Here is a 20,061-nt window from a genome sequence, read left to right as displayed (position 1 = left end):
ATGGTGCCGACATGGGGAGAGGCGGTGAGCCTTCTCCTTGAACCGCTGCAGTCCTTGCGGCCGACAGCGCTGACACGAGGCAACATCCGTGTTTTCAGCCACCGCAGAGCCGGGCACGCGCGGAGTTGGGCACGCGGGGAGTCGGGCACGCGTGGAGTTGGGCACGCGGGGAGTCGGGCACGCGTGGAGTTGGGCACGCGGGGAGTCGGGCACGCGCAGAGCCGGGCACGCGCGGAGTTGGGCACGCGGGGAGCCGGGCACGCGTGGAGTTGGGCACGCGGGGAGTCGGGCACGCGTGGAGTTGGGCACGCGGGGAGTCGGGCACGCGCAGAGCCGGGCACGCGCGGAGTTGGGCACGCGGGGAGCCGGGCACGCGCAGAGCCGGGCACGCGCGGAGTTGGGCACGCGGGGAGCCGGGCACGCGTGGAGTTGGGCACGCGGGGAGTCGGGCACGCGTGGAGTTGGGCACGCGGGGAGTCGGGCACGCGCAGAGCCGGGCACGCGCGGAGTTGGGCACGCGGGGAGCCGGGCACGCGGGGAGTCGGGCACGCGCGGAGTTGGGCACACGCGGAGTCGGGCACGTGCAGATCCGGGCACGCGCGGAGTTGGGCACGCGGGGAGTCGGGCACGCGCGGAGCCGGGCACGCGAGGAGCCGAGCATGCGTGGAGTCGGGCACGCGGGGAGTCGGGCACGCGGGGAGCTGGGCACGCGGGGAGCCGGGCACGCGCAGAGTCGGGCACGCGGGGAGCCAGGCACGCGGGGAGTTGGGCACGCGCGGAGTTGGGCACGCGGGGAGTTGGGCACGCGGGGAGCTGAGCACGCGGGGAGTTGGGCACGTGGGGAGTCGGGCACGCGTGGAGTTGGGCACGCGGGGAGTCGGGCACGCGTGGAGTTGGGCACGCGGGGAGTCGGGCACGCGCAGAGCCAGGCACGCGCGGAGTTGGGCACGCGGGGAGTCGGGCACGCGCGGAGCCGGGCAGGCGAGGAGCCGAGCATGCGTGGAGTCGGGCACGCGGGGAGCTGGGCACGCGGGGAGCCGGGCACGCGCGGAGTCGGGCACGCGGGGAGCCAGGCACGCGGGGAGTTGGGCACGCGCGGAGTTGGGCACGCGCGGAGTTGGGCATGCGGGGAGTTGGGCACGCGGGGAGCTGAGCACGCGGGGAGTTGGGCACGCGGGGAGCCGGGCACACGGGGAGTTGGGCACGCGGGGAGTTGGGCACGTGGGGAGTTGGGCACGCGGGGAGCTGGGCACGCGGGGAGTTGGGCACGCGGGGAGTCGGGCACGCGGGGAGCTGGGCACGCGGGGAGTCGGGTACGCGGGGAGCCGGGCACGCGCGGAGTCGGGCACGTTGGGAGCTGGGCACGCGTGGAGTCGCGCACGCGGGGAGCCGGGCACGCGGGTAGCTGGGCACGCGGGGAGTCGGGTATGCGGGGAGCCGGGCACGCGCGGAGTCGGGCACGTTGGGAGCTGGGCACGCGTGGAGTCGCGCACGCGGGGAGCCGGGCACGCGGGGAGCCGGGCACACGGGGAGCTGGGCACGCGTGGAGTCGCGCACGCGGGGAGCCGGGCACGCGGGGAGCCGGGCACACGGGGAGCCGGGCACGCGCGGAGTCGGGCACGCGGGGAGTCGGGCACGCGGGGAGCCGGGCACGCGCGGAGTCGGGCACGCAGGGAGCTGGGCACGCGTGGAGTCGCGCACGCGGGGAGCCGGGCACGCGGGGAGCCGGGCACACGGGGAGCCGGGCACGCGCGGAGTCGGGCACGCGGGGAGTCGGGCACGCGGGGAGCCGGGCACGCGCGGAGTCGGGCACGCAGGGAGCTGGGCACGCGTGGAGTCGCGCACGCGGGGAGCCGGGCACGCGGGGAGCCGGGCACACGGGGAGCCGGGCACGCGCGGAGTCGGGCACGCGGGGAGTCGGGCACGCGGGGAGCCGGGCACGCGCGGAGTCGGGCACGCGGGGAGTCGGGCACGCGGGGAGCCGGGCACGCGCGGAGTCGGGCACGCATGGAGCTGGGCACGCGTGGAGTCGCGCACGCGGGGAGCCGGGCACGCGGGGAGCCGGGCACGCGGGGAGCCGGGCACGCGGGGAGCCGGGCACGCGGGGAGCCGGGCACGCGGGGAGCCGGGCACGCGCGGAGTCGGGCATGCGGGGAGCCGGGCACGCGGGGAGCCGGGCACGCGCGGAGTCGGGCACGCAGGGAGCTGGGCACGCGTGGAGTCGGGCACGCGGGGAGCCGGGCACGCGGGGAGCCGGGCACACGGGGAGCCGGGCACGCGCGGAGTCGGGCACGCGGGGAGCCGGGCACGCGGGGAGCCGGGCACGCGGGGAGTCGGGCAAGCGGGGAGCCGGGCACGCGGGGAGTTGGGCACGCGTGGAGCCGGGCACGCGCGGAGTTGGGCACGCGGGGAGCCGGGCACGCGGGGAGCCGGGCACGCATGGAGCCGGGCACGCGGGGAGCCGGGCACGCGTGGAGCCGGGCACGCGCGGAGTTGGGCACGCGGGGAGCCGGGCACACGGGGAGCCGGGCACGCGGGGAGCTGGGCATGCGCGGAGCCGGGCACGCCGGGAGCCGGGCATGCGCGGAGCCTGGTGCCACTTTTCGGTGCCAACTGATGCCCCTTTGGTTGAGACGGCGATGGAGGTGGGGGGCCTGAGCAAGGGGCGCCTCGGCCGAGGATTGTTGTTTTTTCAAAAAATATACTTTATTCATAAAATTTGCAACAATCCAGACAATCCAGATTATACAATTTGCAGGTTCCATCAAGTACAGTTCAATGAACACATTGGACAGAATTACAGTTCATCACACTCCAGGGTGCCTCACTGCATTACACTCAATACAGATTCTTGATTTCAGGTACGTTACAGATTCATTACGGCTACGTTACAGATTCATTACGGCTACGTTACAGATTCATTACGGCTACGTTACAGATTCAATACAGGTACGTTACAGATCCATTACAGGTACATTACATCAATTTGCATTTTACATTCTGCCCGAGGGGGTTTTCCCCTGATTGCAGCCCCTCGGTCTACAATGGCGGGAAGGCTCTATACGGTTGCCTTTCCCCACAGAGCCTATGCGGCGGCCGCACCCATCCTCAGTCCGTCCCTGAGCACGTAGTCCTGGACCTTGGAATGTGCCAGTCTGCAACACTCGGTCGAGGACAGCTCCTTGCACTGGAAGACCAGCAAGTTTCGGGCAGACCAAAGGGCGTCTTTCACCGAGTTGATGGTCTTCCAGCAGCAGTTGATGTCCGTCTCAGTGTGTGTCCCCGGGAACAGCCCGTAGAGCACAGAGTCCTGTGTTACGGAACTGCTCGGGACGAACCTGGACAGATACCACTGCATCTCTCTCCAGACCGTCTTTGCAAAGGCACATTCCATAAGGAGATGGGTGACGGTCTAGTCTCCACCGCAGCCTCCTCGGGGACAGCGCGCGGTGGCGCTGAGAGTCCGGGAGTGCATGAAGGATCTGACGGGAAGGGCCCTTCTCACCACCAGCCAAGCTAGGTCTTGGTGCTTGTTTGAAAGCTCTGGCGATGAGGCGTTCTGCCAAATGACATTGACAGTCTGCTCGGGGAACCAACAGACAGGATTCACCATCTCCTTTTCCCTCAGGGTCTCGAGGACGTTACGTGCGGACCACTTACTGATCGCCTTGTGGTCAAAGGTGTTTTCCTGCACAAACCTTTCCACGAAGGACAGGTGGGGCGGAACGGTCCAACTGGACGGAGTGTTCGGTGGCAGCGTGGCCAGGCCCATCCTTCTCAACACCGGGGACAGGTAGAACCTCAGCACGTAGTGACACTTTGTGTTTGTGTACCGAGGGACTACGCACAGCTTGATGCAGCCGCACACAAAGGTGGCCATCAGGATGAGGGCCACGTTGGGCACGCCTTTCCCCCCTTTCTCTGGAGATTTGTACATCGTGACCCTGCGGACACGGTCCATTTTTGATCTCCAGATAAAGTGGAAGATGGCTCGGGTGACTGTCGCGGTGCAGGAGCGAGGTATGGGCCAGACCTGCGCCACGTACAGCAACACCGAGAGCACCTCGTACCTGATGACCAGGTTCTTGCCCACGATTGAGAGGGATCGTCGGTCCCACAGTCCCAGTTTCTGCTTCACCTTGGCAATACGCTCCTCCCAGTTTCTGGTGCACGCCCCGGACCCCCCGAGCCAGATCCCCAGCACCTTCAGGTAATCCGACCTGACGGTGAAGGGGACAAAGGATCGGTCGGTCCACTTCCCAAAGAACGTGGCCTCGCTCTTGGGTGCGATTTACCCTGGCCCCCGAGGCCACTTCGAACAGCTCTCAGATGCTCATCAATCTGCGGATCGACAGCTGATCCGAGCAGAAGACGGCGACATGGTCCATGTACAGGGAGGCCTTGACCTGAGTGCCTCCGCTGCCTGGGATCGTCACCCCTCTTATGCCCGCATCCCTCCTGATGGACTGGGCAAAGGGTTCGATGCAACACATGAGCAAGACGGAGGAGAGAGGACATCCCTGCCCGACTCCAGATTTGATCGGAAAGCTTTCTGATTCCCACCCGTTGATTGAAACGGCGCTACTGATGTTCGTGTGGAGCAGTTGGATCCAATTGCGGATTCCCTCCCCAAACCCCATTTTGGAGAGCACGTCCATCATGTACGTGTGGGATATCCTGTCAAAGGCCTTCTCCTGGTCCAGGCTGATGAGGCAGGTGTTCACCCCCCCTGTCCTGCACGTAGACGATCGTATCCCTGAGTAGCGCCAGGCTATCGGGGATCTTCCTGCCGGGTACGGCGCAGGTCTGATCGGGGCGGACTTGACCCGATTGGCGATGACCTTGGACAGGATTTCAAGGTCCACGCTAAGTAGCGAGATGGGGACGCCAATTTTTGATTTCTTCCCTCTCCCCCTTCCGCTTGTAGATGAGGGCGATGATGCCTTTCCTCATGGCGTCTGACATGCTGCCTGCCAGAAGCACGCCCCCGTACACTTCCAGCAGGTCCGGGCCTTTCCAGCCCCGCGGAGCCGAGGACCACCCCACCGGTAAGCCGTCGCTCGTTGCTTGGCGTCTTCCGGCAGAGGGGCCGAGGCGAAGGGCAGACTGAGGCGCGGCGAGGGCGGCCGCCGGCCAGCGGCCGCGGTCCTCACGGCGGCTACCGGGGGGGGGGGGGGGGGTGGGGGGGAGCCACGGGGTGGGCGAAGCCTAAAGCTGAGGTAAACACGATCCAGCGGCCAAAGACGATGCGTGTTCTCCCGACTATAAGGGCAATCTGGGGGGAATGTCGGCCATTGGCGCCATCCTGGCGGTTGGCAGTTGGTGGCACGTGAGGCAGGCTGACATTCAAATTCAAATCCCGCCCCCCTCTCTCCCGCGCGCCTCAGGGGGCGGGGCCGCCGCCCGGGGCGGGGGGGATGGCCCACGTGGCCCTTTTGTGCTTCTCTCGCCAATTGTTGCCCTTCATCCAGGCTGCTTTTCCTCCCATTGGCTGAAATGCCTGTCAATAACACCACGCCCCGCCCGCTATTGTTTTCTTTAAAACTTGATTGGACTGACGTCACAAGACGGCCTCTGTCTTTTTCTGCCCAACCAGAGGATCGGTCCCGCCCCCCATCTCCACTAGCGATTGGTGGAGGCGCTTGTCTATCAGGTTATCTCCCGCCCTCTTCGCTTCTGATTGGCAGCTGCTCAGTTTGCTTGCTCCGTCCACCCCGGTCCCCGCCCCCCCCATAGTCCAGAACAGGTTTTGACAAGGGTCCCGAAGCCCCGCCCCTCGCTCGCGTCTATTGGATGATACGCCTGTCATTAGGAGGAGCTGTCTATCGATTGGTTCGCACGGTGTCCGTCAAGGGGAAGCCCCGCCCGTGCCGCTCGGTGATTGGTCTGAGCCGCTCTGGCGCGGGTTGAGGTGCGTGTTTGCAGCCGGCTCCGGGCTCCGGATTCCGGGTTTTGGGCCGTCAGCTCCGCAGTTTGTGCTCCGGGCTCCGTGTTTGGAGCTCCGGGCTCCGTGTTTTGAGCCGCGGGCCGCGGTAAGTTGCGGGCTCCGGTTCCCCCCCACCCCACGCCCCCGCCGCTGATTTAAATATTTAAATCCGGCTTATTAATATGTAAATGTGATTGCCGGATGATCGACAGTCGCGCGGTCCAATCAGGGTCCGGCGGTGGGTGGCGAGAGGCGGGACTTGGAGTGAAACAGCCAATAGAGAGAGAAGGGGGCGGGGCCGGGGAGAGGGCGGGGCTCGACTGAGGCCTTCGCCAGGCGGAAAATAGTCAACAGCTGGAGGTGGGCACCAGGTGAGGTCACCTGGGGGAGGGGCATCAGGTGAGGTCACCTGGGGGAGGGGCATCAGGTGAGGTCACCTGGGGGAGGGGCATCAGGTGAGGTCACCTGGGGGAGGGGCACCAGGTGAGGTCACCTGGGGGAGGGGGCACCAGGTGAGGTCACCTGGGGGAGGGGGCACCAGGTGAGGTCACCTGGGGGAGGGGCATCAGGTGAGGTCACCTGGGGGAGGGGCATCAGGTGAGGTCACCTGGGGGAGGGGCATCAGGTGAGGTCACCTGGGGGAGGGGCATCAGGTGAGGTCACCTGGGGGAGGGGCATCAGGTGAGGTCACCTGGGGGAGGGGCACCAGGTGAGGTCACCTGGGGGAGGGGGCACCAGGTGAGGTCACCTGGGGGAGGGGGCACCAGGTGAGGTCACCTGGGGGAGGGGGCACCAGGTGAGGTCACCTGGGGGAGGGGGCATCAGGTGAGGTCACCTGGGGGAGGGGGCACCAGGTGAGGTCACCTGGGGGAGGGGGCACCAGGTGAGGTCACCTGGGGGAGGGGGCACCAGGTGAGGTCACCTGGGGGAGGGGGCACCAGGTGAGGTCACCTGGGGGAGGGGCATCAGGTGAGGTCACCTGGGGGAGGGGCATCAGGTGAGGTCACCTGGGGGAGGGGCACCAGGTGAGGTCACCTGGGGGAGGGGCATCAGGTGAGGTCACCTGGGGGAGGGGGCACCAGGTGAGGTCACCTGGGGGAGGGGCATCAGGTGAGGTCACCTGGGGGAGGGGCATCAGGTGAGGTCACCTGGGGGAGGGGCATCAGGTGAGGTCACCTGGGGGAGGGGCATCAGGTGAGGTCACCTGGGGGAGGGGCATCAGGTGAGGTCACCTGGGGGAGGGGCACCAGGTGAGGTCACCTGGGGGAGGGGGCACCAGGTGAGGTCACCTGGGGGAGGGGGCACCAGGTGAGGTCACCTGGGGGAGGGGGCACCAGGTGAGGTCACCTGGGGGAGGGGCACCAGGTGAGGTCACCTGGGGGAGGGGGCACCAGGTGAGGTCACCTGGGGGAGGGGGCATCAGGTGAGGTCACCTGGGGGAGGGGGCATCAGGTGAGGTTACCTGGGGGAGGGGCATCAGGTGAGGTCACCTGGGGGAGGGGCATCAGGTAAGGTCACCTGGGGGAGGGGCATCTGTTAAGGTCACCTGGGGGAGGGGCATCAGATAAGGTCAACTGGGGGAGGGGCATCAGGTAAGGTCACCAGGAGGTGGGCACATCTGGGAGAGGGGGCACCAGGTGAGGTCACCTGGGGGAGGGGCATCAGGTAAGGTCACCTGGGGGAGGGGCATCAGGTGAGGTCACCTGGGGGAGGGGCATCAGGTGAGGTCACCTGGGGGAGGGGCATCAGGTGAGGTCACCTGTGGGGAGGGGCATCAGATAAGCTCAACTGGGGGAGGGGCATCAGGTAAGGTCACCAGGAGAGGGGGCATCAGATAAGGTCACCTGGGGGAGGGGGCATCAAATGAGGTCACCTGGGAGAGGGGCATCAGGTAAGGTCACCCGGGAGAGGGGCATCAGGTAAGATCACCTGGGAGAGGGGCATCAGGTAAGATCACCTGGGAGAGGGGCATCAGGAAAGGTCACCCGGGAGAGGGGGCATCAGGTAAGATCACCTGGGGGAGGGGGCATCAGGAAAGGTCACCCGGGAGAGGGGGCATCAGGTAAGGTCACCTGGGAGAGGGGCATCAGGTAAGGTCACCTGGGGGAGGGGCATCAGGTAAGGTCTGTGGGAGAGGGGCATCAGGTGAGGTCACCTGGGAGAGGGGGCATCAGGTGAGGTCACCTGGGAGAGGGGGCATCAGGTAAGGTCACCTGGGAAAGGGGGCATCAGGCATTAGGTAAGGTCACCCGGGAGAGGGGGCATCAGGCATCAGGTAAGGTCACCCGGGAAAGGGGGCATCAGGTAACGTCACCTGGGAAAGGGGGCATCAGGTAAGGTCACCTGGGAGAGGGGCATCAGGTAAGGTCACCCGGGAGAGGGGCATCAGGTAAGGTCTGTGGGAGAGGGGCATCAAGTAAGGTCTGTGGGAGAGGGGCATCAGGTAAGGTCACCTGGGGGAGGGGCATCAGGTAAGGTCACCCGGGAGAGGGGCATCAGGTAAGGTCACCTGGGAGACGGGCATCAGGTAAGGTCACCTGGGGGAGGGGCACCAGGTAAGGTCACCTGGGGGAGGGGCATCAGGTAAGGTCACCTGGGGGAGGGGCATCAGGTGAGGTCACCTGGGAGAGTGGCATCAGGTGAGGTCACCTGGGAGAGTGGCATCAGGTAAGGTCACCTGGGGGAGGGGCATCGGGTAAGGTCACCTGGGGGAGGGGGCATCAGGTGAGGTCACCTGGGGAAGGGGCATCAGGTGAGGTCACCTGGGGGAGGGGCATCAGGTGAGGTCACCTGGGGGAGGGGCATCAGATAAGCTCAACTGGGGGAGGGGCATCAGGTAAGGTCACCAGGAGAGGGGGCATCAGATAAGGTCACCTGGGGGAGGGGGCATCAAATGAGGTCACCTGGGAGAGGGGCATCAGGTAAGGTCACCCGGGAGAGGGGCATCAGGTAAGATCACCTGGGAGAGGGGCATCAGGTAAGATCACCTGGGAGAGGGGCATCAGGAAAGGTCACCCGGGAGAGGGGGCATCAGGTAAGATCACCTGGGGGAGGGAGCATCAGGAAAGGTCACCCGGGAGAGGGGGCATCAGGTTAGGTCACCTGGGAGAGGGGCATCAGGTAAGGTCACCTGGGGGAGGGGCATCAGGTAAGGTCACCTGGGAGAGGGGCATCAGGTAAGGTCACCTGGGAGAGGGGCATCAGGTAAGGTCACCTGGGAGAGGGGCATCAGGTAAGGTCACCCGGGAGAGGGGCATCAGGTAAGGTCTGTGGGAGAGGGGCATCAGGTAAGGTCACCTGGGAGAGGGGCATCAGGTAAGGTCTGTGGGAGAGGGGCATCAGGTGAGGTCACCTGGGAGAGGGGCATCAGGTAAGGTCTGTGGGAGAGGGGCATCAGGTAAGGTCACCTGGGAGAGGGGGCATCAGGTGAGGTCACCTGGGAGAGGGGGCATCAGGTAAGGTCACCTGGGAAAGGGGGCATCAGGCATTAGGTAAGGTCACCCGGGAGAGGGGGCATCAGGCATCAGGTAAGGTCACCTCGGAAAGGGGGCATCAGGTAACGTCACCTGGGAAAGGGGGCATCAGGTAACGTCACCTGGGAAAGGGGGCATCAGGTAAGGTCACCTGGGAGAGGGGCATCAGGTAAGGTCACCCAGGAGAGGGGCATCAAGTAAGGTCTGTGGGAGAGGGGCATCAGGTAAGGTCACCTGGGGGAGGGGCATCAGGTAAGGTCACCTGGGGGAGGGGCATCAGGTGAGGTCACCTGGGAGAGGGGCATCAGGTAAGGTCACCCGGGAGAGGGGCATCAAGTAAGGTCACCTGGGAGACGGGCATCAGGTAAGGTCTGGGGGAGGGGCACCAGGTAAGGTCACCTGGGGGAGGGGCATCGGGTAAGGTCACCTGGGGGAGGGGCATCAGGTGAGGTCACCTGGGAGAGTGGCATCAGGTAAGGTCACCTGGGGGAGGGGCATCGGGTAAGGTCACCTGGGGGAGGGGCATCAGGTGAGGTCCGTGGGGATGTGGATGTGGTTGTTGCCTGGCAGGGGGAGCAGTGTTTGGGGATCCTCGACACCACTGATTCTCACAGGGGGAGCAGTGTTTGGGGATCCTCGACACCGCTGATTCTCACAGGGGGAGCAGTGTTTGGGGGGATCCTCGACACCGCTGATTCTCACAGGGGGAGCAGTGTTTGGGGGGATCCTCGACACCACTGATTCTCACAGGGGGGAGCAGTGTTTGGGGGGATCCTCGACACCGCTGATTCTCACAGGGGGTGCAGTGTTTGGGGATCCTCGACACCGCTGATTCTCACAGGGGGAGCAGTGTTTGGGGATCCTCGACACCGCTGATTCTCACAGGGGGAGCAGTGTTTGGGGATCCTCGACACCGCTGATTCTCACAGGGGGAGCAGTGTTTGGGGGGATCCTCGACACCACTGATTCTCACAGGGGGATGGTGTTTGGGGGGATCCTCGACACCGCTGATTCTCACAGGGGGAGCAGTGTTTGGGGGGATCCTCGACACCACTGATTCTCACAGGGGGAGCAGTGTTTGGGGGGATCCTCGACACCGCTGATTCTCACAGGGGGAGCAGTGTTTGGGGGGATCCTCGACACCACTGATTCTCACGGGGGGAGCAGTGTTTGGGGATCCTCGACACCGCTGATTCTCACGGGGGGGGGGAGCAGTGTTTGGGGATCCTCGACACCACTGATTCTCACAGGGGAGCAGTGTTTGGGGGGATCCTCGACACCACTGATTCTCACGGGGGGAGCAGTGTTTGGGGATCCTCGACACCGCTGATTCTCACGGGGGGGGGAGCAGTGTTTGGGGATCCTCGACACCGCTGATTCTCACGGGGGGAGCAGTGTTTGGGGATCCTCGACACCGCTGATTCTCACAGGGGGAGCAGTGTTTGGGGGGATCCTCGACACCACTGATTCTCACATGGGGAGCAGTGTTTGGGGGGATCCTCGACACCACTGATTCTCACAGGGGGAGCAGTGTTTGGGGGGATCCTCGACACCACTGATTCTCACAGGGGGAGCAGTGTTTGGGGGGATCCTCGACACCACTGATTCTCACAGGGGGAGCAGTGTTTGGGGGGATCCTCGACACCACTGATTCTCACAGGGGGAGCAGTGTTTGGGGGGATCCTCGACACCGCTGATTCTCACAGGGGGAGCAGTGTTTGGGGGGATCCTCGACACCACTGATTCTCACAGGGGGAGCAGTGTTTGGGGGGATCCTCGACACCGCTGATTCTCACAGGGGGAGCAGTGTTTGGGGGGATCCTCGACACCGCTGATTCTCACAGGGGGAGCAGTGTTTGGGGATCCTCGACACCGCTGATTCTCACAGGGGGAGCAGTGTTTGGGGATCCTCGACACCGCTGATTCTCACAGGGGGAGCAGTGTTTGGGGGGATCCTCGACACCACTGATTCTCACAGGGGGAGCAGTGTTTGGGGGGATCCTCGACACCACTGATTCTCACATGGGGAGCAGTGTTTGGGGGGATCCTCGACACCACTGATTCTCACAGGGGGAGCAGTGTTTGGGGGGATCCTCGACACCGCTGATTCTCACAGGGGGAGCAGTGTTTGGGGGGATCCTCGACACCGCTGATTCTCACAGGGGGAGCAGTGTTTGGGGATCCTCGACACCGCTGATTCTCACAGGGGGAGCAGTGTTTGGGGGATCCTCGACACCGCTGATTCTCACAGGGGGATGGTGTTTGGGGGGATCCTCGACACCGCTGATTCTCACAGGGGGAGCAGTGTTTGGGGGGATCCTCGACACCGCTGATTCTCACAGGGGGAGCAGTGTTTGGGGATCCTCGACACCGCTGATTCTCACACGGGGATGGTGTTTGGGGGGATCCTCGACACCGCTGATTCTCACAGGGGGAGCAGTGTTTGGGGGGATCCTCGACACCGCTGATTCTCACAGGGGGAGCAGTGTTTGGGGGGATCCTCGACACCGCTGATTCTCACACGGGGATGGTGTTTGGGGATCCTCGACACCGCTGATTCTCACACGGGGATGGTGTTTGGGGATCCTCGACACCGCTGATTCTCACACGGGGATGGTGTTTGGGGGGATCCTCGACACCGCTGATTCTCACACGGGGATGGTGTTTGGGGGGATCCTCGACACCGCTGATTCTCACGGGGGGGAGCAGTGTTTGGGGGGATCCTCGACACCGCTGATTCTCACACGGGGATGGTGTTTGGGGGGATCCTCGACACCGCTGATTCTCACGGGGGGATGGTGTTGTTCTGAGCCCAGTTTTTCAGCAGATGCTGAGCTGTCCGGGAAATGCAGCCGCAGAAGGTCGTTGGGCAACTAGTCCCGAACTGGTGACAGTGTGAGTGTGTAACTGATGACAGTGTGAGTGTGTAACTGATGACAGTGTGAGTGTGTAACTGGTGACAGTGTGAGTGTGTAACTGATGGAGTGAGTGTGTAACTGATGGAATGAGTGTGTAACTGGTGACAGTGTGAGTGTGTAACTGATGGTGGGAGTGTGTAACTGATGGTGGGAGTGTGTAACTCCTGACAGTGTGAGTGTGTAACTGATGGTGGGAGTGTGTAACCGATGGAGTGAGTGTGTAACTGGTGACAGTGTGAGTGTGTAACTGATGGTGGGAGTGTGTAACTGATGGAGTGAGTGTGTAACTGGTGACAGTGTGAGTGTGTAACTGATGACAGTGTGAGTGTGTAACTGGTGACAGTGTGAGTGTGTAACTGATGGAGTGAGTGTGTAACTGATGACAGTGTGAGTGTGTAACTGATGGAGTGAGTGTGTAACTGGTGACAGTGTGAGTGTGTAACTGATGGAGTGAGTGTGTAACTGATGACAGTGTGAGTGTCTAACTGGTGACAGTGTGAGTGTGTAACTGATGGTGGGAGTGTGTAACTGATGGAATGAGTGTGTAACTGATGACAGTGTGAGTGTGTAACTGATGGAGTGAGTGTGTAACTGATGACAGTGTGAGTGTCTAACTGGTGACAGTGTGAGTGTGTAACTGATGGTGGGAGTGTGTAACTGATGGAATGAGTGTGTAACTGCTGACAGTGTGAGTGTGTAACTGATGGAGTGAGTGTGTAACTGATGGTGGGAGTGTGTAACTGCTAACAGTGTGAGTGTGTAAGTGACGGAGTGAGTGTGTAACTGCTGACAGTGTGAGTGTGTAACTGATGGTGGGAGTGTGTAACTGCTGGCAGTGTGAGTGTGTAACTGATGGTGGGAGTGTGTAACTGCTGACAGTGTGAGTGTGTAACTGATGGAGTGAGTGTGTAACTGATGGAGTGTGTAAGTGCTGACAGTGTGAGTGTGTAAGTGACGGAGTGAGTGTGTAACTGCTGACAGTGTGAGTGTGTAACTGGTGGTGGGAGTGTGTAACTGCTGACAGTGTGAGTGTGTAACTGATGGTGGGAGTGAGTAACTGATGGAATGAGTGTGTAACTGCTGACAGTGTGAGTGTGTAACTGATGGTGGGAGTGTGTAACTGATGGAGTGAGTGTGTAACTGATGGTGGGAGTGTGTAACTGCTGACAGTGTGAGTGTGTAACTGATGGAGTGTGTAACTGCTGACAGTGTGAGTGTGTAAGTGACGGAGTGAGTGTGTAACTGCTGACAGTGTGAGTGTGTAACTGATGGAGTGTGTAAGTGCTGACAGTGTGAGTGTGTAAGTGACGGAGTGAGTGTGTAACTGATGACAGTGTGAGTGTGTAGCTGATGGTGGGAGTGTGTAACTGCTGACAGTGTGAGTGTGTAACTGATGGTGGGAGTGTGTAACTGATGGAGTGTGTAAGTGCTGACAGTGTGAGTGTGTAAGTGATGGAGTGAGTGTGTAACTGCTGACAGTGTGAGTGTGTAACTGATGGAGTGAGTGTGTAACTGATGGAGTGTGTAACTGATGGTGTGAGTGTGTAACTGATGGAGTGAGTGTGTAACTGCTGACTATGAGTGTGTAACTGATGGTGGGAGTGTGTAACTGATGGAGTGAGTGTGTAACTGCTGACAGTGTGAGTGTGTAACTGATGGAGTGAGTGTGTAACTGATGGAGTGAGTGTGTAAGTGCTGACAGTGTGAGTGTGTAAGTGACGGAGTGAGTGTGTAACCGAGGCTGCCCACAGCCTGCTGACTGACACTCTGACTGCCGATTGCTTCCCTCTTACAGACGACAGGATGAGGTGTGGATGCCTGTTTGAAGAGTAGAGCCCAGCACTGGGGTCCCAGCACCTCCTGCCCCCCTCTCCCCTCTCCCCTCTCCCCTCTCCCCTCTCCCCCCTCCCCTCTCCCCTCTCCCCCCTCCCCTCTCCCCTCTCCCCTCTCCCCTCTCCCACAATGTTCTCTGTGAGCTCGGCCACCTTGGGTCGATGGCCAGTCTCTAACAGCGCTGACAGAAGGAGCAGCATGGACGCAGAATGTGCAGCACGGAGCCTGTTAGAAGATGGCAAGGAGAGTCTGAAATGTGTGAGTAACTTGTTTCCAGTCCATCTTCCTGGCCCGGTACCTGTTCCAGGGCCCTGTGTGTGCTGTGTGTGTGTCCAGAGGTGCACACGGCCCCCTGTTACTGTACCGTATAGATAGGCTGGCCGGGCCAGTCTGTCTAACACAACGCAGAGTGCGGTAGTGTCACAAACCGAGTTACCCGCGTCCAGCACCGCAGGGGGACGGGTCACCCGCGTCCAGCACCGTACGGGGACGGGTCACCCGCGTACAGCACCGCACGGGGACGGGTCACCCGCGTCCAGCACCGCACGGGGACGGGTCACCCGCGTACAGCACCGTACGGGGACGGGTCACCCGCGTACAGCACCGCAGGGGGACGGGTCACCCGCGTCCAGCACAGTACGGGGACGGGTCACCCGCGTACAGCACCACACGGGGACGGGTCACCCGCGTCCAGCACCGTACGGGGACGGGTCACCCGCGTCCAGCACCGTACGGGGACGGGTCACCCGCGTACAGCACCGCACGGGGACGGGTCACCCGCGTACAGCACCGTACGGGGACGGGTCACCCGCGTCCAGCACCACACGGGGACGGGTCACCCGCGTCCAGCACCACACGGGGACGGGTCACCCGCGTCCAGCACCACACGGGGACGGGTCACCCGCGTACAGCACCGTACGGGGACGGGTCACCCGCGTACAGCACCGCACGGGGACGGGTCACCCGCGTACAGCACCGTACGGGGATGGGTTACCCGCGTCCAGCACCGTACGGGGACGGGTCACCCGCGTCCAGCACCGTACGGGGACGGGTCACCCGCGTACAGCACCACACGGGGACGGGTCACCCGCGTACAGCACCACACGGGGACGGGTCACCCGCGTCCAGCACCGTACGGGGACGGGTCACCCGCGTACAGCACCACACGGGGACGGGTCACCCGCGTACAGCACCGTACGGGGACGGGTCACCCGCGTCCAGCACCGTACGGGGACGGGTCACCCGCGTCCAGCACCGTACGGGGACGGGTCACCCGCGTACAGCACCACACGGGGACGGGTCACCCGCGTACAGCACCGTACGGGGACGGGTCACCCGCGTACAGCACCGTACGGGGACGGGTCACCCGCGTCCAGCACAGTACGGGGACGGGTCACCCGCGTCCAGCACAGTACGGGGACGGGTCACCCGCGTCCAGCACAGTACGGGGACGGGTCACCCGCGTCCAGCACAGTACGGGGACGGGTCACCCGCGTCCAGCACCGTACGGGGACGGGTCACCCGCGTCCAGCACCACACGGGGACGGGTCACCCGCGTCCAGCACCACACGGGGACGGGTCACCCGCGTACAGCACCGTACGGGGACGGGTCACCCGCGTACAGCACCGTACGGGGACGGGTCACCCGCGTACAGCACCGTACGGGGACGGGTCACCCGCGTACAGCACCACACGGGGACGGGTCACCCGCGTACAGCACCACACGGGGACGGGTCACCCGCGTACAGCACCGTACGGGGACGGGTCACCCGCGTCCAGCACCGTACGGGGACGGGTCACCCGCGTCCAGCACCGTACGGGGACGGGTCACCCGCGTCCAGCACCGTACGGGGACGGGTCACCCGCGTCCAGCACCGTACGGGGACGGGTCACCCGCGTCCAGCACCGTACGGGGACGGGTCACCCGCGTCCAGCACCGTACGGGGACGGGTCACCCGCGTCCAGCACCGTACGGGGACGGGTCACCCGTACTATACAGATGCTTCTCCCTGTTTATACAGTGCTGTACAGATGTTGTGTATACAGTGTGGTACGTAATGTTGCTCCCGTGTATACAGTACGGTCCAGATGTTGCTCCCGTGTATACAGTACGGTCCAGATGTTGCTCCCGTGTATACAGTACGGACCAGATGTTGCTCCCGTGTATACAGTATGGTCCAGATGTTGCTCCCGTGTATACAGTGCGGTCCAGATGTTGCTCCCGTGTATACAGTACGGTCCAGATGTTGCTCCCGTGTATGCAGTGCGGTCCAGATGTTGCTCCCGTGTATACAGTGCGGTCCAGATGTTGCTCCCGTGTATACAGTGCGGTCCAGATGTTACACTGTGTATACTATACAGATGTTTCCTCCCTTATTGTGATTGCCTTTGCTACAGTAGCCCCCATCTGGTAAGATATTGCATGGTGTAATAAGTCTGTGGGAAGCTTCTGTCTCCACTCACTCCTGTAGTGCGAGTGCTGACTGGTACAACCCAGGAGATGAAATGGTTCAGTTGTTGGGCAGAGGCTGACCTTCCCTCCTCTCCTCTCACTCCACAGGATGGTAGAGAGAGTGCAGAGGATCAGGCTGTGTACGGAGAGAGGGAGGAGGAAGTGGAGGTGGATCACATTCGAGTGCTGACACTACCCCTGCAGGCTCATCACGCTATGGAGAAGATGGAGGAGTTTGTGTTCAAGGTGAGCACTTGTCTCTGGAGTGTTCTCACAGTTATTAAACTCTGAGCCACACTGCTGGAAAACAGGGCCCCAGACTCACTCACAGCTTCCTGATACAAAAGGCTGAAGACGGAGGAAGCCCTAGAGGAGTACAAAAAGTGCAGGGGGATACTTAAAAAAGAAATTAGGAGATCAAGGAGGGGCCATGAAATAACACTGGCGAGCAAAATAAAGGAAAATCCTAAGATGTTTTATAAGTATATTAAGGGTAAGAGGATGACTAGGGAAAAAATAGGGCCCATTAGGGACAAAAATGGCAATCTGTGTGTGGAGCCGGCAGATGTAGGAGGGGTTCTAAATGAATTTTTTGCATCTGTTTTCACTATGGAGAAGGACGATGTAGACATAGAAATACGGCAGGGGGACTGTGATATACTCGAACATATTAACATCGAGCGGGAGGAGGTATTGGCGGTTTTAGCAGGCCTAAAAATGGATAAATCCCCAGGCCCGGACGAAATGTATCCCAGGCTACTGTGTGAGGCAAAGGAGGAGATTGCGGGGGCTCTGACACATATATTCAGAACCTCTCTGGCCACAGGGGATGTGCCAGAGGACTGGAGAACCGCTAATGTAATACCATTATTCAAGAAGGGGAGTAGGGAAAAACTGGGGAACTACAGGCCAGTGAGCCTAACATCAGTGGTAGGAAAATTATTGGAAAAAATTCTGAAGGACAAAATTAGTCTCCACTTGGAGAAGCAAGGATTAATCAGGGATAGTCAACATGGCTTTGTCAAGGGAAGATCATGTCTGACTAATTTGATTGAATTTTTTGAGGGGGTGACTAGGCGTGTGGATGAGGGTAACGCAGTGGATGTGGTATACATGGATTTCAGTAAGGCCTTCGATAAAGTCCCCCACAGGAGACTGGTCAAGAAGGTACGAGCCCATGGAATCCAGGGTGCCTTGGCACTTTGGATACAAAACTGGCTTAGTGGCAGAAGGCAGAGGGTGATGGTCGAAGGTTGTTTTTGTGACTGGAAGCCTGTGGCCAGTGGGGTACCACAGGGATCGGTGCTGGGTCCCTTGCCGTTTGTGGTCTACATTAACGACTTGGATATGAATGTAAAAGGTATGATCAGTAAGTTCGCTGATGATACAAAAATTGGTAGGGTGGTAAATAGCGAGGAGGATAGCCTCAGTCTGCAGGACGATATAGATGGGTTGGTCAGATGGGCGGAACAGTGGCAAATGGAATTTAACCCGGAAAAGTGCGAGGTGATGCACTTTGGAGGGACTAACAAGGCAAGGGAATACACAATGAATGGGAGGACCCTAGGCAAGACAGAGGGTCAGAGGGATCTTGGAGTGCAAGTTCACAGATCCCTGAAGGCGGCGGAACAGGTAGATAAGGTGGTAAAGAAGGCATATGGGATACTTGCCTTTATTAGCCGAGGCATAGAATATAAGAGCAAGGAGGTTATGATGGAGCTGTATAAAACACTGGTTAGGCCACAGCTGGAGTACTGTGTGCAGTTCTGGTCGCCACACTACAGGAAGGATGTGATCGCTTTGGAGAGGGTGCAGAGGAGATTCACCAGGATGTTACCAGGGCTGGAGCGCTTCAGCTATGAAGAGAGACTGGGAAGATTGGGTTTGTTTTCCTTGGAGCAGAGGAGGCTGAGGGGGGACATGATTGAGGTGTACAAAATTATGAGGGGCACAGATAGGATGGATACTAAGGAGCTTTTTCCCTTCGTTGAGGGTTCTATAACAAGGGGGCATAGATTCAAGGTAAAAGGCAGGAGGTTTAGAGGGGATTTGAGAAAGAACTTTTTCACCCAGAGGGTGGTTGGAGTCTGGAACTCACTGCCTGAAAGGGTTGTGGAGGCAGGAACCCTCACAACATTCAAGAAGCATTTGGATGAGCACTTGAAATGCCATAGCATACAAGGCTACGGACCAAATGCTGGAATATGGGATTAGAGTAGACAGGGCTGATGGCCGGCGCGGACACGATGGGCCGAAGGGCCTCTCTCCGTGCTGTATAACTCTATGACTCTATGATACTCCGTGGGGATATCCCTGCAGAATCCACAGTGATTGCCAGTCAGAACTGACACTTGCATTGTGCCTGTATTGAGGAGGGGAGGGGGGGTGTGACGGACCGAGGGGAGGGGGTGTGACGGACCGAGGGGAGGGGGTGTGACGGACCGAGGGGAGGGGGTGTGACGGACCGAGGGGAGGGGCTGTGACGGACCGAGGGAGGGGGGTGTGACGGACCGAGGGGAGGGGGTGTGACGGACCGAGGGGAGGGGCTGTGACGGACCGAGGGAGGGGGGGTGTGACGGACCGAGGGGGGGGGGGGTGACGGACCGAGGGAGGGGGGGTGTGACGGACCGAGGGAGGGGGGGTGACGGACCGAGGGAGGGGGGGGTGACGGACCGAGGGAGGGGGTGTGACGGACCGAGGGAGTGGGGGGTGTGACGGACCGAGGGGGGGGGGTGTGACGGACCGAGGGGAGGGGTGTGACGGACCGAGGGAGGGGGGGTGTGACGGACCGAGGGAGGGGGGTGTGACGGACCGAGGGGAGGGGGGGTGTGACGGACCGAGGGAGGGGGTGTGACGGACCGAGGGAGGGGGGGTGTGACGGACCGAGGGAGGGGGTGTGACGGACCGAGGGAGGGGGGGTGTGACGGACCGAGGGGGCGGGTGACGGACCGAGGGAGGGGGGGTGTGACGGACCGAGGGGAGGGGGGGTGTGACGGACCGAGGGAGGGGGGTGTGACGGACCGAGGGGGCGGGTGACGGACCGAGGGAGGGGGGGTGTGACGGACCGAGGGGAGGGGGGGTGTGACGGACCGAGGGAGGGGGGTGTGACGGACCGAGGGGGCGGGTGACGGACCGAGGGAGGGGGGGTGTGACGGACCGAGGGGAGGGGCTGTGACGGACCGAGGGGAGGGTGGTGTGACGGACCGAGGGGAGGGGGGGTGACGGACCGAGGGGAGGGGGGGTGTGACGGACCGAGGGAGGGGGGTGTGACGGACCGAGGGAGGGGGTGTGACGGACCGAGGGGAGGGGGGGGTGACGGACCGAGGGGAGGGGCTGTGACGGACCGAGGGGAGGGGGTGTGACGGACCGAGGGGTGAGGGTGTGACGGACCGAGGGGTGAGGGTGTGACGGACCGAGGGGTGAGGGTGTGACGGACCGAGGGAGGGGGGGGTGACGGAC

General features: G+C 61.9%; 2 protein-coding genes across 2 annotated transcripts in view; both read left to right on the top strand.

Moving 5' to 3' along the window:
• LOC137306829 (spidroin-1-like) lies at positions 1 to 5,110 on the top strand. The gene is made up of 3 exons (XM_067976228.1): positions 1 to 2,627; positions 2,862 to 2,949; positions 4,928 to 5,110. Exons 1-3 carry the CDS (start codon positions 1 to 3, stop codon positions 5,108 to 5,110), a joined length of 2,898 nt encoding a protein of 965 aa, XP_067832329.1.
• An 813-nt stretch (positions 5,111 to 5,923) lies between these two features.
• Positions 5,924 to 20,061, top strand: part of LOC137306844 (adiponectin receptor protein 1-like) — a 50,643-nt gene continuing 36,505 nt past the window's right edge. The window contains exons 1-3 of the mRNA XM_067976242.1: positions 5,924 to 6,032; positions 14,113 to 14,408; positions 16,711 to 16,848. Coding sequence (XP_067832343.1) covers positions 14,280 to 14,408; positions 16,711 to 16,848 — 267 coding nt within the window. The 5' untranslated portion in view covers positions 5,924 to 6,032; positions 14,113 to 14,279. The remainder of the gene's footprint in view (positions 6,033 to 14,112; positions 14,409 to 16,710; positions 16,849 to 20,061) is intronic.

The sequence above is a fragment of the Heptranchias perlo genome, chromosome 45, assembly GCF_035084215.1.
Source record: "Heptranchias perlo isolate sHepPer1 chromosome 45, sHepPer1.hap1, whole genome shotgun sequence".
Lineage (NCBI taxonomy): Eukaryota > Metazoa > Chordata > Chondrichthyes > Hexanchiformes > Hexanchidae > Heptranchias > Heptranchias perlo.
This window is presented reverse-complemented; position numbering and strand designations above follow the sequence as displayed.